This window comes from Calonectris borealis, chromosome 2, assembly GCF_964195595.1.
Source record: "Calonectris borealis chromosome 2, bCalBor7.hap1.2, whole genome shotgun sequence".
NCBI classification, from domain to species: domain Eukaryota; kingdom Metazoa; phylum Chordata; class Aves; order Procellariiformes; family Procellariidae; genus Calonectris; species Calonectris borealis.
In genome coordinates, this window is record NC_134313.1 from 136141977 (window position 1) to 136167402 (window position 25426).

Sequence of the window (25426 nt, forward strand, 5' to 3'; positions counted from 1 at the left end):
TTGAGCTAGTCCACACAACCCTGGTCCATGGCCAATCCTACACGCCCAAGAAAATTTGCCAAATTTAGATCAGGCATTAGCTAATGTACATCAGCTACCTGTGATGAAACTGTCATCTTTTTCTAGCGTAGGTACAGAAGAACAGTTTGAACAGATCTCATTTTATTTATCTGATTTCACAGTCAGCTTGCATTGATGAAAACTGAAATCTACCACTTTATCTATTTTAAAGTTAATTTATATTTAAAAGTAGTTTTCAGAGATCCTAATAAGTGAGATCTTTGATACCACTGTTTAACCATGGCCACTATGATTCAGACTTGCTGTACTATGCATACAGAGAGGGCTGACCAACCTGTGTGGGTTCTTCTATGTCTTTGTAACTCATCACTCCTTGTAAATCGCTTGCCACAAAAAATCCAGTTGCATACAAAGGGTCTTTCACCGGTATGCCAGCGCAGATGTGCTCGAAGATGAGATGTCTTGCCATAAACTTTTCCACATCCTTCAATATGGCAGATATGTTGTTTCTTTTTTCCTGGCTCATTGCTGCCTCTAAAAAGATCAAATTTAAACAGGTAAGTAATTATATTATAAAATATTATTAACTATTAGGAAAAATATTTCATGCTAATAGAGACAATTATAATCCCCTGTCTAAAAAGAAATATATAAACATACTTTGTAATAGAAAGCATTACAAAATGTAGGCAATATACGAAAATCTCATGCCCAAATGAGGCAAACTGTGATAAGAAGCCTAAATACGTACTGATAAAATTTACATTTACCTTCCTTCTCCCTCTCTGCAATTAGGACATGAGCAGGCAACTCTTCTCAATCTCTTGCCAGGTTGCACTTCCTGGTCAGAAGCTTGTTGAGCTTGTTGCAGCTGCACTTGTGTTATCTGATCAGGACTAACAGCACCAATTGCTGCATTAGCAATGCCACCTACTGCTACAGTAACAGGAGCTATTGTGGCTTGCTGTACTTTTACTCCATCCTGTCCTTGCTGTTGACCTGTAAAATAATAGTGTTTGTACCTTTTATTAGTCATTTCAATAAGTGAAATGCACAAATAAACTTTATACATTTTATAGAACAAAAATCCACCTAAAGTTAAGGGAAGCCACAAAACAAATACTAAATCCAGTCATCTTCCTGAAGCACTACCAGAGGACTTACCTGCTAGCTTAGATAGATAGCCCTGTTTAATGTAATTTGTTACTAGAACAGTACAAGACTGCAAATTACCGACTGATACTAAGAAATGTGAACTAGTTTAACTCTTTTTCTCAAAAGCTGAGATAAATGAAAAAACATTAAACAAAATCTTACACAGAAAGATTGTTAAATCTATTGCCAATTAATGTCGCTCTAATAACCTTTGAAAATATATCTACATTCTTAAAACTACAATTAGCTAATTTTAAAAGTTGCTTTACAGCACATACAGAATTGTCACTTCTCCTACAATCTGTCCTGAATCAACATTGAGCCACAAAGGAACTTTCACAAAGAAAAAGAAATGTTGTAGGACTAGACTTGAACAAGCTTGCATACCAGAGCTTTGTTTTTGTTTTGTTTTGTTTTGTTTTCCTCAGGATTCTCCACCTGGGATGGGGTAATCCTCATTATACATACAAACCGGGGGACGAGAGGCTGGAGAGCAGTCCTGCGGAAAGAGATCTGGGAGTTTGGGTTGGTTGAATATGAGTCAACAGTGTGCCCTGGCAGCCAAAAGGGCCAACCGTTTCCTGGGGTGCATCAAGCACAACATAGCCAGCCGGTCAAGGGAGGTGATTGCCCCACTCTACACTGCACTGGTGTGGCCCCACCTCAAGTATTGTGTGTGGTTTTGAGCACATCAATATAAGGACATCGAACTATTAAGACTGTGTCCAGAGGAGGGTGACCAAGATAGTGAAAGGTCTCGAGGGCAAGACTTACGAGGAGCAGCTGAGGTCACTTGGTTTGTTCAGCTTGGAGAAGAGAAGGCTGAGGGGTGACCTCATCGCAGTCAACAACTTCCTCAAGGAGGGCAGCGGACGGGGAGGTGCTGATCTCCTCTCTCTGGTGACCAGCGATAGGACACATGGAAATAGTATGAAGCTGCATCAGGGGAATTCAGGTTGGACATTAGGAAAAGGTTCTTCACTGAGAGGGTGGTCGGTCACTGGAACAGGCTCCCCAGGGAAGTGGTCACGGCATCAAACCTCTCAGAGTTCAAAGAGAGTCTGGACGACGCTCTTGGTCGTATGGTTTAGTGTTAGGTAGTCCTGTGAGGAACAGGGAGTTGGACTCGATGATCCTATGGGTCCCTTCCAACTCGAGATATTGTATGATTTTGTTTTGCAGAAAGTAGTATGTTTTCAAGACGACTGGAAAAGCAGCTTGACTGAATCAAATGGAATTCTAAGACTGACTTGATGAATTAAGAACTCAGTTTCATTGCATAAGTTCATTGATCTCATTGGCTTTCTTGATCAAAGGAAATCAGGATTACTGTCTTGATATTAAAGCAAAACAAAGACTATTCCAACATAGGTAAGAAGTGTAGTTTCTTGAGCAGCAGGGTAATATGTTTGCTTAAAAAGTTAGTACTATACGATCTAAGAAAATAATGTGACAAACTAATGTGACACAGACATATGATTCCCAGCCGCAATCTGACAACACTGAATGCCAGTCCTGTCAGTAACAGGAATGGGATAAAATATCATTAGATGCTGCCATTTTCAAAAATTCAGTGCCTTCATACAAATGGGAAATAAGAGGAAATACTACCCACTTATTGAGAGAGTGTAATGACCAACCAGAATTCCTTAGAATTGACTATAATATTTTAAGACTTGAAAGACGAAGCATTAATTTGAAACTTAGAAATCCCTTGGAGGTAACATGATTCAGAGAGATTCAAATGGGTACTCCAACTCACCTCTCAAGCATCCATAACAGACGCCATCAATGGGGATAAGACTGAGAAGAACACTCTCTCTGAAGTCTAAACTGCCTAACTACCAAGTGAGTTCATATACAACACAGCTCGGGATAATGACTACTTCATTCACATCTTTGCTTAGGAGTAATATATGCTATCTTGTATAACACCATGATAATAGCTGTAAACGAAACCTGACACACACCACCGAACACCACCACATACATGCAGACAGGTTAGGACTAAATAACATGATACACAGAGAACCCCCCAAAGTGACTTGACTGTCCTCTAACAGGCCACTGTTGGCTACAGGAAATAGAAAAAAAATGTCTTGTGCCTAGGTCAGTACCAGGTTATTTTCACCAGAAGCACTGATCAAATTTTCCTCTTGGTTTCTGCCTGGATCTTGCACCTGATCTGCCTAGATGTGAATAAACATGAATTCCTTGTTATCTTAAGCAGGCCACAAATATTGACAGATGCTGAGTACTTTCGGTTCTCTGAAAAGAATCACAGAATCATAGAATCATTAAGGTTGGAAGAGACCTCTAAGATCATCAAGTCCAACCGTCAAAGAACAAGGACAAACCCAGAAGAGATAACGTTTGAATCCCACTTGCTGTTGGACAGATAGATATTAAAACAAAACAAACAATCTAAAAAAAGTCTGGTATTTGCAGCAGAGGAACCATAGAAAAAGAATTACAGGCTTAATCTTGAGTGCAGAGCCTCCATATGTCTAGGATAGAACAAAGTCTTTCTTTTCAGAATAGCTATGTACTGGAAATAAATTTATTTCCCATATTCTAACGGGAAAGAAAAGCACTCACGAAAATCTTTGAGGGAGAATATGATACGGTAAGGAGAACACTGTACTATAAAATGCAAATAGTAATATCTACCTGGGTCTAACAGTGGCAGAAGAGGACACAAGAGCTTCTAAAGAAAGCGCTAGTCCAAGGGCAATTCCTTGTAAGGCTGGTAAGCTGCTGAAGTGCTGAGCGAGTGCTATCAATAGCCAGAGTCAAAAGCGGGTGATCATTTTTGTTATATCTAATGCTCATCTTAACATGATAATGTGATTGCTTGTGTTGAAAACCAGCTGCAGTTTTTGGTTAGCCAAAGGTAAATAGATTAACAGGAAGAACTTGCTTAGCTTGTAGTCCTTCAGAGCACAAACAGCTCTCCTGTCTGTTAAACAAACCCAAGATGCAAACTCCTTTAATCCACAGAGCAGCACTATAAACGCTACTATAATGTCTAAGAATGTAGTTAAAGATGTAACAGACATTATGGCCATTCCTACTGTAGCCTCTTATGCTATTTTCACTATCAGTCACGTTTTCAAGTACATTAATAAGAATTATCCTTTGTCGTTACAGTCTGTTAGAGGGATGACTCCATTCATGTCACAAAGTCCTATTTGAGCCAAGAAGTCCTGGGACCTAACCAGTGTGTGGTCAGAACACAGCTGAAGAGCATTATTTTTTCTCAATTTTCCCTTTCTTTCTGATTTTCTTGAATTGATATTAAAGTTTCAATGCAACTTTCCCCCAGGCTGCCAGACCAAGGCTTTCCAAGTGATGTGAATTGAAGCACTTGAACCCTGAGGAGGACGACTCCATTTTTCACTCTATCACTAGTGCTACAGTGATGAATGGCCAGCACATAACTCTTGCTGGATCTGATCAATCCACATTTATGGGGAAGCCTGTTCAGCATTTCTAAAAATCCAATATATTGTGCTGATTCCATATAAAACAACTTCCAGTTTTTAAGTCATGAGACGATCAACCACACAAGGATCTTCTAATACTTCTTCAGAATATCGAGTACCACTGCTGACACATACTTTATCTGCTCCAAACTTTCCCTCCCCCATGTGAGGACCATGCATATCTTCGAGTATAGGATACATACTACTGAGCTAAAACCTTAATCTATTTATTAAACATAATGTAGTGATATATCTGAGTAGAAATTCTTCACAATAACTGTAAAGGTCATAATAAAAATACTGTCCTGGTTTTGGCTGGGATGGAGTTGATTTTCTTCCTATTAACTGGTATAGTGCTGTGTTTTGGATGTAGTGTGAGAATAATGTTGATGACACGCTGATGTTTTGGTTGTTGCTAGGTATTGTTTACGCTAGTCAAGGACTTTTCATCTTCCCATGCCCTGCCAGATGTGCAGGGGGCTGGGAGGGAGTGTGGCCAGGGCGGCTGGCCCAGCTGGCCAATAGGCTATTCCATACCATATGACGTCATGCTCAGCATATAAAGCTGGGTGAAGAAGAAGGGGGGGGGGGCGTTCGGAGTGATGGCGTTTGTCTTCCCAAGTAACCGTTACGCGTGATGGAGCCCTGCTTTCCTGGAGATGGCTGAACACCTGCCTGCCGATGGGAAGTGGTGAATGAATTCCTTGTTTTGCTTTGCTTGCGTGCGCGGCTTTTGCTTTCCCTATTAAACTGTCTTTATCTCAACCCACGAGTTTTTCTCACTCTTACCCTTCCGATTCTCTCCCCGTCCCGCTGGGGGTGGGGGGAGTGAGTGAGCGGCTGCGTGGTATTTGGCTGCTGCCAGGTTAAACCACGACAAATACGAAAGAGAAAATGCCAAAAGTAAGGTGGCTCAGACAATTACATTATCCATATGGTTTCAGTTAAACAGTAATTAAATGACTGCTCTTTAGATGGCATTAACAAAGTTATTACATTTTCTAATGTGAATGTTGATTTTCTTCTTTAAATTAATCTCACGGAGTTGTTATTTTAAACTCCCTTCCCTTGTATTCCACTTACTTAATTCAGAACAGAAGGTTCTGAAACCCTCAAAATATCACACAAAGAGCCTTATTTAAAGATCCAGGCCACAATATTCAATAAGCAAATCTCTACTTTTTGAGATAAAGGAGTAACTGAAGGAAGCACACATATCTGATAAATATTCTTTGCCAAAGATTTACATAGTTATCAGAAAACACTAGAAAGTTCAATAATGTAATTAACTTAATTTTTGTTTTGAACTCCTGAAAGAGCATTCCAACAAGCTAGCACACTAGTAGCATACAGGATAGAAAGAAATGCATATATTCTCATTTTAAAGTTGTTAAACGTAAAATTCTTCATTCTTGTTCTTTGAAAGTAAAATGAATGTATTTTAGACCAGTTGAAAAATTTTTTCTCTTGAAGAAAAATCAGAACATTTTCATAGAACAACTGACAGAACCAGTCTAAATCTCAACGTGAGCCTGCTATAGCCTTGAGTTGTATGGGATTTTGATTTTTTTAAACTATATACTAGAATCCACTATGGATCACTAAGGGCTTTAACTTTTACATCATTTATACTTATTAAGGGAAGATAAAGGAATTTCATTATTTCTTAAATTAAGTTTAATGAAGAAAAGATACTGAGAAAACTTAACTGTTGATATGAGCTTGTCAGCAGCCTACGAAATTAAACTGGGGCAACTTCTAAAAGTTTATAAAAATGAGGATTTTTCAATATAGAGGATCTAGATACAAATTAGCTTTTTGTCTGAAACAAACCCTGCTTATTCTGAAAACAGGTGGCTGAGATAACGTTACCCATACAGGAACAGAACGATCTCCCGACACTTTCTAGATGGAGAAAAAAGACCTATAAAAAATAATCCATATGAATTCTTACTAGTGGCATTAAAATACTATTTAAAGCCTCCCTAAAGAAATTCTGCTACAATCATGAGATCACTTGACATTACTTCTTCCTGACATACTCCAAACCACAAGACCTGGTATCACTACACTTCACCATCCACAATCAAACCTTTCAGTAACAAGAGCTCTCATGTTTCAACACAGATTTCAGAAAGAGATCTAAACAAATCATTACATGAGGGAACAAATTCACACTTCAGTTCATCTATGTTATTTTATATGAGTTGTCAAAGCAGTCACTTCACATTTACACCTGCTTTTAGAAGATAAAAAGTTTTTATCAAGTTCCCATGATTTCTTTAATAGTGATTTCGTGAAATTGTGAAACATTCTTGATTAACAAAATCATCCCCGAACTTATGTTTGTACGAACTTTATTGTACATGCTGTCAAGTTACAACGTTAAGTTACAATAAAATGTTAGTACAAAGTAACACTGATACCAACTACTCCATTACATTTCCAACTACTCCATGACATTTCATTTTCTCTCAGGTCTAAGTTGTCTCTCTCTTTTGGATACTAACCATTTTATTTGACCACAGGACAACATGCAAACAACAAGGCAACCTGATATGGTATTTATTTTGCAAATCAAGCGCAGTAAGACTCTCACTCATTGCAATATTGCATATACGATTATGACTGAATGTAATTAAGAGTAACATGATAGAAATTTTTAAAGCTCCTCAGGTAGAAGAACCTGCGTGATTTTAGTCACTAATCTTTCCCATTTAAGCAGTTAAGTAAATGCATTACTTTTTAGCACAAGATACAGGATTATCAAGATAAAGGATTGCACATCCTTTGTTCTTCAGCATCACATACTCGGCTTTCCAATTTTGCAGTAAAACTGCATCTTAGCAGTTAAAACTCATATGCACTTTCCCATATACATGAGTCTGTAACACATTCATGCAAGAAAACTCAAAAATTTTAAGTAATTACTATGAAGTCAAATAATATATCTCTCTCTCCATCAATTTTAGGCTTCAAAGCTAATTTGCAAAATAATAACTCCCATAATACCACCTCAGTGATTAAAGGAAGCTAATTCATGGTACCTAGGAAATACTTTCCTATAGAGTGATTGACCACTGGAGATCATGGTTATTAGGCTTGGACATCCGTGATAAGTCAAAACAAGTTTCGTTTTATTACATATTGCACCTGCATTCCTATTCCTGTTTACCTGAAGTAGCAAGTATGAAAAACTACTCTGAGGCAAACAGGGCAGAAAGGGGAGAAAAGGACTCCTACAAGAAATTTGGGTTATCACAGCACAGCATTGTGTCCAGATGCTACCACAAGCAGAAAGTTTCCAGTGCAAACTGCAGCATCAACTAGACATCTATCTTTTCTACCTCCTACAGGGACATTGCAGCAAGCGTCTATCTTGATCTTTGACCTGTTGCCAACTTTGACAAGATTTATAAGAACTTGTTATCCTCTCTTCCAAAAGGTTCCTATGTGAAATGGCTCAGTGTGTTAAAAAATTACTGAACAGCATTATAATTATGCTTAACTTCTGTGAAAAATACCACTTAAAAGCATGAGATTTAGAGCAGTAAAAAGTAAGTTTGAGGGTTTTAAACACCTTAAAAAAACTGAAGTCTTTTTCATTTTGTGCAAGAATCTTATTGGCAACACAAAGACAAAACAATGCCCAAGAAGTTTCATGAAGGTACTTCAATGACTTTTCAAAAACATAAGGCTTTACTGAAGTGCTTTAGGACAACCTGAAGTCACTTCAGTACTTTGAGACAGAAAAGTTTTCCCAGCTGGTAGTATCTTGCATTAAACTGAAAGCCAGTTTTCTTTTTATTACTTTATTAAACATAGGAAAGAGCTACCACAAATACAACACAGAAAGACCTATACAGAAAATCAACCATACAGTTACAGTTTCACAAAGTTTAGTCTTGCACTACCAAGTAGAGGTTTCAGTCAAAGCAAGGCAATGCCTCTGGTTGTTCTGGATGCTGTGGCTTCAAATGGAAAGAAAATATGGTCAATTTATTAAGTATTCTAAAGAAGGAGTTGGAATCAGAAAAATAACTTCTTATACTACTGCTAAGGCAAGAGACCCTTCCAAAAAAATCTGATTTTCATCATCATTGAAAAAAACAGTCAAAAAGAAAAGTGTATTTAGGATGAGTGTTCAAGAACGCTTCTCTGCAGATGAACACAAGTAGTTCCCTGCGTACTGAACCATACAGCAAATAGATAACTGAAAACTCAAGTACCAACTGTGCTGCAGACTGTCAGATGCACTGCATGGAAACTAGTAGTAGATCTAAGAAATGGAGGTTTTTAAGTTTACTTTTATGGAATATCTCCCTCTATGCCATCACCCTGCCCCAACTCTCAGGTTATTCTACAGCTTATAGTCACAACAGAATGTGGCCCAGTTCTTTTTTCCAACTCTTCCCCTTAACTCTGAAATAGGGATAGGGCCAGAAAGAAACATTTTGACAGTTAGTCTCAACAGTCTGACTAGAGGACCTCAATACCTGACAAACTGTAACAAAACAAAAAACAAAATCAAATGCCTCTCTCTCACACTTCTGCCATATGGAAACTAGAATACTGGTCTCTGGAAGTGTGTTTTTCAACATCTCAGTTCAATTTCTGTATATTACCATGGAAATAGCAATAGCCTAATCTTGAAAGGACAGAAGGAGCCATGAAAAAATGCAAGCTAAGTTTCCAGTACTCTGTTTGGTTTTTGGAGGGGTGGGGTAGGGTTTTTTTGGTTGGGTTTTGTGGGTTTTTGACTACAGTTTAGCTAGCTTACATATTTTACACTTGACTAGAAGGCTCATGAATGTCCTTGAAGTATACATTTTGGCTATATGAAATGTTATCTTCATATTGATCAAGATAAAAATAAATACGCCTCTATGCACAGGAGGGATTACTTAACAGGTACAGACATGGAAAATGGAAAATCTTTTCAACAGAAAGGAAGATAGCTGACTTTAAAACTAGGTTAAGTTGCACAGCAGTTGATAATTTATTCAGAATAAAAAAAAACAACACTGGGAAGGTGCACAAGTCCATGGGACTCGATGAGATCCATCCGCAGGTCCTGAAGGAACTGGCAGATGAAGTTGCTAAGCCACTATCGATCATATTTGAGAAGCCATGGCAGTCCGGTGAAGTTCCCACTGACTGGAAAAGGGAAAAACTGAAGTCCCGGGGAACTACAGGCCAGTCAGTCTCATCTCTGTGCCTGGGAAGATCATGGAACAGATCCTCTTGCAAGCTATGCTAAGGCACACAGAGGACAGGGAGGTGATTCGAGGCAGCCAGCATGGCTTCACCAAGGGCAAGCCCTGCCTGACCAACCTAGTGGCCTTCTATGGCAGAGTGATTACATCAGCAGACATGGGAAGGGCTACCGATGTCATCTATCTGGACTTGTGTAAGGCCTTTGACACGGTCCCCCACAGCATCCTTCTCTCTAAACTGGAGAGGTATGGATTTGATGGGTAGACTGTCCGGTGGGTGAGGAACTGGTTGGATGGATGCATCCAGAGGGTAATGGTCAACAGGCTCAATGTCCAGATGGAGATCAGTGATGAGTGGTGTCCCTCAGGGGTCCGTACCAGGACCAACACTGTTTAATAACTTCATCAATGACATAGACAGTGGGATCGAGTGCACGCTCAGCAAGTTTGCAGATGACACCAAGCTGAGCAGTGCAGCTGACATGCCTGAGAGACAGGATGCCATCCAGAGGGACCTGGACAACCTCGAGAAGTGGGCCCGTGTGAACCTCGTAAGGTTCAACAAGGCCACGTGCAGGGTCCTGTACCTGGGTCAGGGCAACCCCCAGTATCAATACAGGCTGGGGGAGGAAGGGATTGAGAGCAGCCCCTCAGAGGAGGACTTGGGGGTACTGTGGACGAAAAACTGGACGTGAGCCAGCAATGTACGCTCACAGCCCAGGCGGCCAACTGTGTCCTGGGCTGCATCAAAAGAAGCGTGGCCAGCAAGTCCAGGGAGGAGAGTCTGCCCCTCTACTCTACTCTGGTGAGACCCCACCTGGAGTACTGCGTCCAGCTCTGGAGCCCTCAGCACAAGAAAGACATGGTCCTGTTGGAGCGGGTCCAGAGGAGGGCCACAAAAGTGATCAGGGGAATGGAACGCCTCTCCTATGAAGAAAGGCTGAGAGAGTTGGGGTTGTTCAGCCTGGAAAAGAGAAGGCTTTGGGGAGACCTTATTGTGGCCTATCAATACTTAAAGGGGGCTTATAAGAAAGATGGGGACAAACTTTTTAGCAGGGCCTGTAGCCGTAGGACAAGGGGTAGCGTTTTTAAACTAAAAGAGGGTAGATTCAGACTAGATATAAGGAAGAAATTTTTTACAATGAGGGTGGTGAAACACTGGAACAGGTTGCCCAGGGAGGTGGTAGATGCCCCATCCCTGGAAACATTCAAGGTCAGATTGGACGGAGCTCTGAGCAACCTGATCTAATTGAAGATGTCCCTGCCCATGGCAGGGAGGTTGGACTAGATGGCCTTTAAAGGTACCTTCCAACCCAAACTATTCTATTCTATTCTAAGGTGACTAAAAGCTATTATCAGGAAAAACAAGATTCATAAAACATTTTTAAAGACCTTTTAAAGACCTTTTAGTAAGACTAAACATGAGACATAAGCCTTGGTTTTATAACAGCCTATGGGTAGACAGGCTAATCAATATGAGGACTAGTTTGTTTATTAAAGATGTAAAAACTGTAACTTTGTTACAGCCTTCATCAGGCAAGGACCAACAAAGCTACATATTATAGAATCACAAAAGAAGGGCCATGTAAATCCCCAAGACCCAAACCCTTAGAAGTCTTCTTCTGTAACATTGTTATACCTATAAAATGGTATGCTTAATCTTACCTGGTCTTCCTTTTTTAGTTCAGAACAAACTGAAGAGCGTGACGTTTTAGTCAGAGTTACTTCCTGATGACCAAAGAAACAAGACAACCAAGGCCTGTATTTCTTAGATTTCAGTATTTTGCTCAAAGGAAAAGTGGTCACATCGTCACTTGAAACTACTCTATAATTAAGGAAGGTCAGACTTGTACCTAACATGTATCCCAAGTTCGTTTTGGCAGAAGGATATTAACTGATCATTTTCTCTTTACAACAAAATGATACTAATCTGCCAATCTATTAAGACTAATTATGCATGTTTGGATAACATGGTTTACCAATAACCAGCTGATTAATGTATATGGCTGATACCCACTGTCAGTGGTATTAAACATCACTCGAAACTCCATTCTTAAGAATGGATGCATATAGAAATCCATATAACTATAGCCCAAACTACCCTAAGCGTATGCTGAGATGCTACATTTCTCAAGAGATTGCAGATGTCCAGAGCTATTGTTTTGGTGAAAGTGCCATAACAAGAGCAAATATTATAAAAGTTACATTTCATTATGCAGTCCTGACCACTTCCAAAGCTACTATGCTACAACATATGAATGAAACAACTTTTATTAACTAAATTGTCCATTAAAATCACTGACCATTGAAAAATGTAGTTGTTTTTCAATAACATTGTTTATACTTGAAATTAAAATTCCCCTTAGAACATACCATTCCATATATAGTTAGATTTTTCAATAATCGCCATTGCCATTAAATATTTTTAATTATTAAAACACTAAGAATTGATTTATCTTATCTACCGGTACCAAAATCACATGAAGCTAAGTACTCCATAATTTAAGTTACACTGAGGAAGCCACTGAAATTAGATTTTGAATATGTTTCTTGCCACACCCCTGCCCCAGGTGGTAATGGAAGAACAAGAAGGTTGGCTTAGTGTAGATCTAAGCACCCTTAAAAAAAAAAAAACAAAACCAACCAAACAAACAAAAAACCACACACTAACAGGCTGATGAAGATGTGCAGTATTACTCAGTTTGCTTGCTTGACATTTTCTGAACACGAAAGTTCAGCCAATTCATTTCCTGCTCTATATGCTCTGATTTCTGACAATGGGGAATGAGAGAGGGGATGGCAAAACCTGATATTCTCAGAGAGCGCACCTGTATTGATGAAACAGTTTTATAAGACCACATACTCTAATAGGGAAATATAGTTTTACTAACATTCTTCTTCGAAGACTTAAGAACTTACATTTAATTCTTGAAGTTAATAGCATAGAAACGGCTCATTAGAAACCTGTTTCACCTCACAATTACGAGCAAAGTTGGTACTTGAAACGCTTCCCCTTCCCACTTTATCTAGAAGCAATGCTGAAGTCATGCCTTGCTACTCACAGGCCAGGCAGAAAAGGCTTGTTTTACTGAGATATTTTTACCAGGTTATTCTCTATAGGCAATTTAGCTGAACAGGTAGATTGTGCATTCCTTATGCATCAAGCTCAGGAACAGTATATTGATACTTTATTTTTTAAGCTACCATCACCAAGGCAAACGTTTGTTTTCACCGCATTGTTTGTTGTTAAACTGTTTCTGCCACTATTTTGAATTTCAGTTTAAGAAAATCCCACAACCAAAGCAATTTTGTCATTAGAAGACTAAATGCTTCTATAATTATTCTGAGGCATTTGAAAAGGATGACAGTGCTATAATATTTAGAACACTGTGGTTCTGCAACAATTCTCAGCTCAAGGCAACCTGAGAACAGTTGTAAGTGACCTTTCATGACTTTGGAAGAAGTATGCTAAATTTCTATACTCTTCCCAACTACACTCTCAGAATGCCAAGCAACACCCTATGAAGTAAAAAACTAAGAAAAACTGCTGCATTTTTTTCTATTTTTGTGGAAAATAGCTCAGTTCTTTGTACTTATCTTCTTACTGCAGATTCCATAGCTTGCAGCTTGTTTCTGTCAAAGTATTTACTGCAGCTTGCTTGCCAATGAACATCCAGGGAAACACTGGATATTATTAAAAAAAAAAAGATCGTGCAACCACCATCCTTTAGCTCCTTTGACTTCTACCCTTGGTATTTATATTTACCAGTTTGCTTGTACACACTGTCGCTATTTTAAGCCCTTTTCACCTTGTTGCCTCCTACAGGCATCCCTCCTTGCTTAGCTACACAACTCACCGAGTTCTGCTTCTACACATACTCACTATTACACTAACACGAGCAAGGAGACCCACAGGTTACATGTTGTCATGAAAGTGCATTTTCTTTCATTCAACAACATAAGTGTAATATTCTAGGACTTCAGACTAAACACCTTCCCCTCCCTCAATAACTAGCACATGTAATAAAGATAACAGAAGACTGTGAGTGGTATAAAAGTGAATCAGATCATTTAATTTTTCATAATACCCGAGTTTGAGAACATTAAATAAAAATATATCTTATACAACAATTAAGACACCATTCATTGCAGACAAGTATTGAACATGTAAAAAATTTACAGACTCAAAAAAGACAAATTCATAGAAGAAAAGAAATCCATCAAGGATTATTAAATATAAAAAAAAAAAAAAAAAAATCCCACTTCTGGCTCAGGAAGACCAGAGCTGCAGATCACTGAATGGTGGGAAGAGTATCTGAGCAGATTATTCTTGTATGCATCACCTGCAGTCAGCATCAGACAGGGTTAGAAACACCTTTGACTCATATTCATAGAATCATACAATGGTTTGGGTCAGAAGGGACCTTTAAAGATCATCTAGTTCCAATGCCCCTGCTGTGGGCAGGGACATCTTCCACTAGATCAGGTTGCTCAAAGCCCCGTCCAACTTGACCTTGAACACTTCCAGGCATGGGGCATCCACAACTTCTCTGGGCAACATGTTCTAGCATCTCACCACCTTCATAATAAAGAATTTCTTCCTTATGTTCCTTCTAAACCTTACCCTTTTTCAGTTTGAAACTGCTGCCCCTTGTCCTGTGACTTGGTAAAAAGTATCTCTCAATCTTTCTAATAAGCTCCCTTTGTATATTGAAGGGCTACAATAAGGTCTCCCCAGAGCCTTCTCTTCACTAGTCTGAACAACCACAATTCTCTCAGCCTTTCTTCATAGGAGACATGTTCCAGCCCTCTGATCATTTCCATGGCCCTCCTCTGGACCCGCTCTAACAGGTCCACATCTGTCTTCTACCAAGGACCCCAGAACTGGACACAGTACTACAGATAGGGTCTCACAAGAGCAGAGAAGAGTAAGAGAATCACATCCCTCGACCTGGGATCAAAGAACCTGGCCTCGCTTCTTTTTATGCAGCCCAGGATATGGTTGGCTTTCTGTGCTGCAAGCACACATTGCCAGCTCATATAAGTTTTTCATCTACCAATATCCAGAAGTCTTTCTCCACAGGGCTGCTCTCAATCCATTCATCACCTAGTCTGTATTGATATCGGGGATTGCCCTGACACAGGTGCAGGACCTTGCACTTGGCCTTGTTGAACCTCATGAGGTTCACATGGGCCCACTTCTCAAGCTTGTCCAGGTCCCTCTGAACAGCGTCCCATCCCTCAGGCATGTCAACTGCACCACTCAGCTTGGTGTCATCTGCAAACTTGCTGAGCATGCACTCGATCCCACTGTCATTAATAAAGATATTGAACAGTACTGGTCCCAATACAGACCCCTGAGGGACACCACTGATTACCAATCTCTATTTGGAGATTAACCATTGATGGCAACTCTTTGAATGCAGCCATCCAGTCAATTCCTTATCCATCTAATATCCCATACAATCCATATCTCTCCAAAGTTATTGTACGGGACCATGTCAAAGGCCTTACATAAGTCATGGCAGATGACATCAGCTGCTCTTCCCTTACCTACCAACTCAGTCACTCCATTGTAGAAGGCCGCCAAATTAGTCAGGCACAATTTGCCCTTTGTGAACCACATTGACTGTCTCTAATCACCTCTGTCACCTATATGCCTTGACATAGCTTCTATGAGGATTTGTTCCATGATCTTACTAGGCACAGAGGTAGGCTGACTGGTTGGTAGTTCCCAGGGTCCTCCTTTTCACCCTTTTTAAAAAATGGGTGTGATGTTTCCCTTTTTCCAGTCACTATTCCCAAGTTACATGCATTTAATCTTATGTATCATTTTATTCATGTTTGAAAAATTTGCTAGAATGTTTCAAACTCCTCTGCAAAGTTTGAGCCAGAATGATAGTAATATCTAAACAATATCTTCAGTCTTTGAACAGCAAGTGATAAAACTAGCGACTGTCACACAAGAAGAGTTACTAAAAAAGGAAAGGGAAGAGAAAGCCTTGAAGACAGGATGAAGTTGGAGGCAGACAAATGAGAAAAGGCACAAGAAAGCAGGAGACCTAGAGGTACTGACAAATTGCATAACTACTAATAGTAGTGCAATGAAAGTAGCTGGTTGAAGAGAAAAATGCTTTAGTAACTCACATTACTACAGAGTATGAAACAGAAGGACAAGTTTCATCATGTTTGTAAAGTGTCCCAATAAGAACACTTGGTATTGGACTTCATTGTCATTAACAACTGTTTTAGAGTCCACTGCACATCCCTGCAAAAGACTTAAAACTCTCCAGTTCCAGTATTGCCAGGCAACAGACTGTTCCACTGAACAGAAGTCACTTCTCCAGATTATTTTGGTGGATGAACTCCAAACTCCCCATGATTCAGGCCATGTCACCACTCATCTTAAACAAAATGGCTTGAACTTGAGCTGCAAAGTGATGGAATCTGGTGACTTTTGCCTAAAGCAACCAACAAAGCTTGGCCTAAGTATACATAAAATACAAGTAATATTTTTCACTATTTTTAAAACAAAAGTCTCTCGTACACTTTTGTATGGGACACACACCTTCATCATGATGTAACAAAATTACTTCAAGATGTATAATTAAGGTAGATACAATCCTGATCTACTATTCTTTTTCCTGTAAGAAACAGGGAATTATTCTGAAAAGACATCATCTCCACCACCACCACTAGATTCCCACTGTCAGCAAAAACAATGAACAAGTTAAAAAAAACCTTGCGACCTCTTCTGAAGGCTCTAGTGAAAGAAATCCTACAAGCAGAACACACAACTTTTACAGGAAAGCCATTAATACTCATCATTTCATTACAGTTTAACTGGTCTGTTTTATCTCACCCCATATTCTTCAGCATCCACAAATGTTCACATTCCGTGCTATTCCTAAAACAAATATACTCAAAGGCCAATGCATTGAGGGACAAAGAAACTTAGCCCACCAAAAGGAAATAGTTTTACGAACTATATATTTTTCTTAGAACCATCTAGTAGTAAAACAAGTTCCTTCCACATAGTCACTTATGTTGTCAATTAAACATCCGGACAAATAAAAAGGCCTGAAAATAAGCTTCAAAAAGGCAAAGGATACCTTATTTTAAAAAGGGGATGGGGGGGACAGGAATCCTTCAAACCTGTATCTACAGCTATCACAGCAGAAGCCTTGAAAAAAGGCAAGGGAACTGTGCAGTACCTATTTGTCCCCAAGCTCATAGGGGCTAGATTCAGGAAGTCACCACCTATTAATATTAAAGGCTACCCTGTTCCACTGGGAATCAGGTATAAAACAACAATTCATGCAGCACAGAAGAAATGCAGTTTACTTTGTATAGAACTAGCTTGCTTAAAGGCCATGACAGGTACTGATCTCATAGCAAGGCAGGTATTTGTAGATGCCTGCATGTTCAAGTAAACACAGTTGCTTTTATGTAGTCTGTTGTTTGATTAGCTCTTATTTAAATAATTGTTTAAAGACATGTTTTTAAGGCTCAGATACCTAGTTTCTATCTTCTCATCCAGCTTTCTTCTGTATATTTAATTACTCCTTTGACTGACACTTTGTACACCATCTCAGCAAAACTTCACAGAATCACAGAGTGGTGCAGACTGGGAGGGACCTCAGGAGGTCATCTGGTCCAACCACCCTGCTCAACCAGGGCCACCTAGAGCAGGTTATCCAGGACCATATCCAGATAGTTTTTGAATATCTCCAAAGATGGAGAGTCCACAACCTCTCTGGGCAACCTCTGTCAGTGCTCGGTCACTCTCACAGTAAAAAAGCAGTTTTCCTCTACATCACTGATATTGAATGAATTCTCCCTCAGGCCAGAAAGTGAAAGGATGTGAGAACTTCTCTGTTTTGCTCTGCTTTTTGACCACACACAACATACAACCCAAACTGTGATACTTAGCGAGAGCAACATTCGAACTTTTAACACAACAACTAAACTAAAAACACAACAAAAAAACGCAAGCACACTTACTCATCTTGCTTGGTTTACAGCAGAGCCCATGCACCTTGGGACTAGAGACTTTGAGTAACAAAGGTTATAAAAAGCAGACCAAAATATAATAATTGAAGATTTTAATGTTTTTCTTCCCAATGTGAAATTTGTTCCTTTTGGAATTTAGACAATTTAGACTCCATTTGACCAAAAAAAAAAAAAAAAAGAGACTTTCCCAAAATAGTTCTATAGTTTAACACTTCCATAATAATTTTAAGCTAAGAATTTTTGTTATTTGCAGTTAATTATTTAGAGTTCTATTCCTTTAGCATTTCATTTATTACTGAAAAACTAAGAAAAAGGTACCTAAATTACCCCATTGTAGAAATAACTAGGAAAACCAATGTTCATGGAAGAGAAATACAACACAAATAAAAGAACGGTTATTTCAGACAAATACTTATTGTGATTTTTTTTTTCCCCTGAAACTCAGCTGGCTTGATCTGCTGGGTTTGCCTGAAGGACAAAGTAACTTTTTTTTTCCTAACAAAGTTAGAGCACCTGAATCAATGCATGGGATGAGTCCTTCACTCAGTCTTTTGCCTGACACTTTCTGGACATCCTCCATACAGTTCATTTCTAACACCTACTTCTACTGCTCACTTGTAGCAAAGGATCCACTTCTGGAGAGTTCAATTAATGTACAAAAGAGTTCACACCAACAAGCTTAGGTACTGCAGAAAAAGAATGGAAATACCAGTCTGCAGATGTTGAGGTAACTGAGCAGTTTATTTTTTTCAAAGGTTTCCTGTAACAATAACAGCAAAAAACATTTCAAATAAAAACCAGCAAATCTGAGGAAGTTAATAGCCCTGATCAAGACAGCTTATTCCTTATAAGTGGCAAGCAAAGTTTAGATTTTAGCATGTCTGTAATTTTCTATTTCATAACCATTCCTTCCTTGAATACTTAATATAGCATTAAGGACTGCACATCATGCTCTTCACTCTCGGTTCCATGCTACCATGTCTCCCATTCCCAAAGTGTAGCATCAGGAAGTTTCACAGGAGAGAAGTAGAGATAAATAAGAGAAAGAAATTGTAACTAATCTCTCACATTCTCAAAGTTTGTTCTTTCTCCATAACCTCAAGCCTTGGGAAACAGAAATAGTACCTTATATACTAAGGAATGGAGAAAAGGTTGGAGGATTCACTGCCGCTAGCATAAAATTACAAGTGCTGCAGAAACAGCCATAAGGTCTGCCTGGACTTAAAAAAAAAAAAAAAAAAAAAGTGGAGGGGAATTCAATGGTCACAAAGCTTAAGTTTAGTTAACATATGAACCCTGTACGACTAAGGCTTGGCTTCTCCAGGACCATACTTGTGACTCATTCCCCTTCTTTCATCCTCATTTATAAATCTCAATCCCTTTATCTTCCAAAAGACATCACAGGTGAGCAGAGGTGCAGTCAAGATAATTGAGCAAGATGATATTCAGTATCTCCTGTTCTAATATCTATTAGTCTGTACTAAACAGTTATACGCCATTAGTAAGCAGGGAAAAAACTGCATGCAGAAATGTTCTTCCCGCACCCCCAAATCTAGGCTGTTCCTATGAAGAGTCCCCTACCAAAGTAGGAACTTCTGTCTAACAAGAGTACCCAACCAGCACCTTCCCATCAAGAAAAAATTTTTCCAAGGCAAATCGGACTGCAAGATATTGTAGCAGCTGGTCAGGTCCAGCTAACTGAAACCTCTTTTTGAGCCATTACAGCTAAACACAACATCAAGATTTTAATTCTGATTACCCAGATTAACATTTCTGTAACGCTCCTTAAGTAAGCCAGGTTTAGTGCATCCAACCCACCTCTAGTATTTCAACATGCCATCAAGTGCCAAAGAGTACCACAGCAGATGAAATTCTCCCAATGGCAAATTCGTTACCAAACTATGTTTAGCCTCCTCAGAAATGTTTCAAGTAAAGGGAACAATCCTTCGCCCAGTTAAACATTTCTTATCTTAGCATATGATTATAAAAAAACAGATTAAGAGTCAATATGATACTAACATTTCTTTATGCAGACTGGACAGTAGTTAATCATGATTTTTTTCTTACAGTTTTATACTAACGAACTCTGTCCGTAGCCAGGTTGCTGCTAAGACAAGAGTTTATTGTAACTACTACAACAGAAGACTTTTACTTGTATGAAATAAAAACAAGCTCATGTAAGCAGTTATCAAACTGGCAGAGAGAACCCCTAAATCAAGTTTTACCTGAAAGGTTAAAAGTTTGCAAGTTTTACATACAAAGTTGCCCTTCTGGAACACTGCACAGACCTTGCACAGAATTTACTTTAGAACTAAGCCCTGTTATCCATAGAGCCTTAATAGCTCCTTTCCCAACTATTAGACCAGCATAACCAAACAGGCATTTCATAATACATATCAAAAGTTCATCAGCAAGTACTGAGGTACAGTTACCAGTTGTTTTTATTTTTTTAAAAAGACAAGTCACAGGAACTATGCTGTGCGCAAGCATACCTTATTCCACTCAATCTCTTTGCAGAACTCAAACTTTTAAGGGAACAAGTTTAGGATGTAGTGCAGAATACAACAAATAGTTCCGTAGAAATGCATGCCATGACACAAGATATCCCAGGTCACATACTGTGACTTTTCTCATCCTACATCCCCCATGCAGAGATGACGAATACTGCCTGGCTGGAAAAAGCTTTTTGTTGTTGTTTTTTAAACATATAAAAGCTCTAACAGTAAAGTCTCACGTTCACTCCTGAAGCCTACAAGTCTTTAACAAGATGAAGAGCAGGATCATTTAAGGATAGTTTATCAACACAAACAGTTCCATTTCAATTGACACAACTGGTAATATTAGCTCAATGTTTAGGAGAAGTGTCAGCTATTTTAAAATCTGAATTTTAGTGATAAAGATAAGGTACTTCTTCACAGTTAGGGGTTTAACGTTTATTACAGAAAATCCTGAAAGAAGTATTAATTTAAAACTGACTGGTATTCTTGCAATAGTAAAAAAAAAAAAAAAACCAACAAAAAAACCCAAAAACAAACGCAAACCAAAACAAACCCAAAACTTTGTCAGACCACTCACCCGCAACACTGGTAATGGTAACAGGAACTCCTTGAACTTGAACACCTGCAGCACCCAGGTTGGCAACACTTACTGTTTGAAGATTAGGTACTGAAGCAAGCTGGGCAGCGTTCAGAGTGATGGGGGTACCAGCAACAGCCACTGGTGCAATCTGGGCAATGGTTGTGCCACCACTTGAAGATGCAGGGGTAATGGTTAGCTGTTGGGGCAACCCAGTATTTTGAACTTGAAGATTTGAAAGGCTTTGCAGATTCTGAACCTGTACAGTCTGCCAGCTGATCTGCCCTGACGGTGTTAAAGTTGGAGCCCTGATGAGCACCTGAGTTGGACTCACTGCCTGCAGCTGAACGTTCTGCAAAGGCTGCTGCTGGATGGTCTGTATAGTCTGCCCTGACTGGAGCTGAAATGACTGTGGAGGAATGGCCTGAATAATCTGCTGTTGAGGCTGCTGGATCTGGATCTGCTGCAGAATAGGTTGACCTACGATTTGGACCTGCTGAAGGGAGCCCGACTGATCCTGGACGTTCTGTAGTCCATTGGACTGAAGCTGACTGGAGCTCTGGGCTTCGGAGTCTGTAGCAGTTGTTTGAGCTTCTTCAGTCGTCTGCTCTGAACTGCTGCCTGCTGTGCTTGTGTACTGGCCTGTTTCTGCAGAGCTTACTAGCGTGTCACTGCTAGTTAGAGATGTTGAGGCAGTGGTCGTAGAGGTGGAAGATGAGGAAGGAGACTCTGGCATTGTACTAACAGAGGCAGAAGTGACAGGCGTAGATGCTAGCTGATTTCCATTGGAAACTCCGCTCTCAGTAGACTGGCCAACTTGACCCGAACCTCCTCCAGCTGCCACGTTGTTTATCACAGGCAATGCCAGGGTAACCCCACCGATGTTTATAGGTAACGTCGTTACAACTTGCGCCTGAGTACCAGGAATAGTTTGCAGTTGCAATGGTATGGAAACACCAGGCCTAATTTGGACTGGAACTGTCTGATTTGTTAGGTTTTGAGCAATAACATTCCCCGAAGCTGTCCTATTTGCAGTTGTGAGGATAGCTTGATTATTCCCTGCAGGAATAAGCTGAATTTGACCCTGTATGTCTTGTAGACCAGTAGCATTAGATGGATTGATTTGAAGTTGTTGACCTTCTGTTGTCTGAATCTGTGGGATCACTTGGTATTGGACACTACCGCTTGGATTTTGTACTTGAATGACTTGGAATTGTCCAGGGGTTGTTGCAGAAGAATTGCCCGATTTGGTTTTTGAAGGAGATGTACTTCCATTGTTACTGCTGGAGGGACTTGCCGCACTCGAGGCAACAGAAGATCCTTGCTGAGCAACATTATTTTCTTTTGAAGCAGAAGGAGCAGCAGCAACAAGCTGCCAAGCGTTTCCAGCAAGCTGAGTTGTTACCAATTCTAACTGCTGTGGCTGATTCTGAAGCTGCACCAAACCTTGATTTGGATCTATAATAATCTGCTGCTGTCCAGTTCCTTGATTCTCACCAGGAGTTCCTATTTTGCTGCAAGTGGCTGCTAGCAAAGCGAGAGGTGAAGGCTGAGAATCCTATCCATAAAGACAGAAAACAGAACAGATTCAGGAGAAGAGCATGAGCATGAACCATCAGAAGTAAGCATTAAGGTTTACACAGGAAGCAGGAAAAAAAGTGCTTCTGCATAGAGACCAATGATATAGCTCTGAATAAGGAAGTATGTATTTCTGTAAATAATCTTTAAACATAAAGCCCCCAATTATCATGAATATGTGACAGCCAGGACCTCAACCGCATCCTCAATCCACTCTTTTTTTTTCCCCCCTAAAATAAAGAAAAATTTTAAAAATGCTTCTATTACATGGAAAGCAGCTGATCACTGCAAAATGCAATAAAAAAAAAACATGTCCAGGCAGTAAAAATATTGCACCCAACCGACTATGTTTCATCCAACCCAAAGAAAGATGCCCTGAGCAGGAAATGCTGTTAGCTGAACATTTCATTTTAAATGCTAATAGTTTGGGCACTTCCCTATTCGGGTGTGTGTGCTTTACCTGTGAGCCTCCAGTTTTCCCTTTTTTATTATTATTGTTGTTATTCTCTGCCTCGGGAGATTTCTCTCCCTCTGTGGGCATAGTTTCCTCCTTCTTTTGATCTGAAAAAATATCAAGTGTAACAGGTTAATTATTCACCTTCATTTATACAATAACAAAACCTACGAGCATATCCTTTTTGGTTCCCAGCTTGTCGCCTTTACCTCTCCATAAAAACAACAGTGCAAATCATTATTACAAAAGAACGAGTCCTAAGAAACGTGGTTTGAAACCCAACCCATGGGGGCTGGAGAGTTAACACCCAGAAAGGGGAGGTTTGGTTTCCTCTCCCAGAGACAGCAGGAAAAAACCACCCACAACCCTCCTCCTCCTCCTGCCCCCTAAAGCATCGACGGCCACTGAGTGGCCGTCGATGCTTTAGGGGGCAGGAGGAGGGTTGTGCATGGGAGGGAAAGAGGGAGGAAAAGAGGAATGAAGGAGGGAGGGATGTGCACAGGAGGGAGGGTTAGCGAAGAAAGGGGGAATGGAGGAGGGAGGTACGGAGGAGGCAAGTCGGAGGGGCAGGCAGGGGAGGAAGAGAAGAAAGGGGGCATAAGAGGAAGCAGCACGGATGGGTGGAGGGGCAGCGAAAGGAGAGCGGGGTAAGAAGGGGGAGAAGCAGGGAAGAAAAGGGGGAACCCGGGAGGGCGGGATAGAGGGGGGATGAAGGGTGGAGGGAGGAGCGGAGGGAGGGAGGGGTGTGCACAGGAGGGAGAGAGGGAGGGGGTTACATACCGCTCATCCCGCATTAATGCCCCGCTGAGGCGCCGCTCTAGGGGGGAGGAGAAGGAGGAGGAGGAGGCGGAGGGTGGGGTGGGGGTAGCGGGGAGAAGGCCGGTCGCAGCCGGAGCTGGGAGGAGCGGGACGGCCTATTTTTCCACGAATGGCCGCCGCTGGGCTGTGGCGTAGCTGCCTCTCTCTCCGCCCGCCGCCGCCGCCGGCCTCAGCCCGCCGCCTTGAGTGACAGCTGCGGGCCGGCCGGGCGGCGAGGGGGAGGGAGGGCGAGCGGCGGCGGGGGCGGGGCCCGCCGGGGCCCAACTGACGCCCACTGAGCAGGAAACCGAGCCCAGCCGCCAGCCTCTCGGCCGCCCCTCTCCGCCTCAGCCCGGCTCCCCACGCCGGAGGCAGAGGAGGCGGGTCGGGGGCGGGACGCGGCGCCCCGCGAGCCCGGCCCCGGCAGGCAGCGGGGCAGGCGAAGGGCCCTCGTCTTCCTCCTCCTCCTCCTCCTCGTCTTCTGGCCGCCTGTGCCGCGCGCCGGGCGAGAGGGGGCGTGGCTGCCGAGGCGCGCGCGCTTCGGGGTGGGGGCGGGGGCGGTGGCTGCCCTCGGCGCGGGCGGGCAGCCCCGGCTCCCGCGCTCGTGCCGCTCTTGACAGCGCGAGGGGCGGGCAGGCGAAGGGCGGGGCCTGGCCGCCGCGGGGCGGGGCCCGGCCGAGCCGTAGCCTTCGGGCAGCCCGCGGCCCGCCGCGGCTCGGGCGCTGATTGACAGCGCGCGCGCGCCAGCCGCCGGCAAATCCGGTGAGGGGCGGGCGGGGCCCCGCGTGGAGTTGGCCAACCCGGTGGCACCTGCCCGCCTCGCCTGCTCGTAACTGACAGCGCGCGGGAAGCCGCTCCGCAGCTTCTCCTGAGGCGCGGCACCCTCCCTCCCCGCCGTACCCCGCTGGCGGCCCCCCTGCCTCCCCCCCGACCCCCCCCCAGCCCAGCAGGAGAGGGAGGAGGTGAGCCCCCCCGTGGTTTCCATATGGAAGCCGCGGCCTATTCCCTCCCCCTCGCTCCGCTACTCCTTTGTAACAGCCTTCCGAGCCAGCCCCCTGCCCGCGCGCGCGGCTCAGAGGGCGGCGGGGGAAGGGCGGCGCAGGGATTTCTTACACACCTGCTGGGGATATTTCCCGCAGCCGGGGGCGAGGGGGCGGGAACTGGCCTCCTCCCTCCCCATTGGCTCAGCCGTGGCGGCGGGCGCGCGCGGCACGCCGGGATATGTAGTTCTGGGCGGGCGCCGCGGCGCGGGCTCGGGGCGCGCAGAGCGGCGGTGGCGCATGCGCAGAGGGGGTGGCGGGCGTCGGTCATTGGGGCCGCCCTCCCCGGCAGGTGCCGTTCGGCGCCGTCAGCCGCCGGCGCGGGCGGGCGCGGCCGTGTAGGCCCGGCGGGGGCAGCGGGGCGTCGGGTCGGGTCGGGTCAGGTCAGGTCAGGTCAGGTCAGGTCAGCTCAACGCTTTGCATAGCCTCGCTGCAGATTGACAGAGCGGGAGTGAGCCCCCAGCAGCCTGTGTGGGCCAGGCCGGTCGTCGTTGTATTAAAAACGGATAAATGATGGTTGTGCTGATGGTTTCCTCCGGTTCTTGCACTGCCTGTTCCCTGTGGGAGCAGGCACCGGTGTGCGTGCCAGCG

General features: G+C 42.3%; 1 protein-coding gene across 1 annotated transcript in view; it reads right to left on the reverse strand.

Moving 5' to 3' along the window:
- The window catches only part of SP4 (Sp4 transcription factor), a 28349-nt gene extending 4048 nt beyond the window's left edge, over positions 1-24301 (reverse strand). Inside the window, exons 1-5 of the mRNA XM_075143608.1 lie at positions 23778-24301; positions 23004-23104; positions 20966-22523; positions 792-1020; positions 356-555 (exon numbers count right to left, since the gene is read on the reverse strand). Of these exons, the coding sequence (XP_074999709.1) occupies positions 356-555; positions 792-1020; positions 20966-22523; positions 23004-23104; positions 23778-23784 (2095 nt within the window). The 5' untranslated portion in view covers positions 23785-24301. The remainder of the gene's footprint in view (positions 1-355; positions 556-791; positions 1021-20965; positions 22524-23003; positions 23105-23777) is intronic.
- Between the last annotated feature and the right edge of the window lie 1125 nt (positions 24302-25426).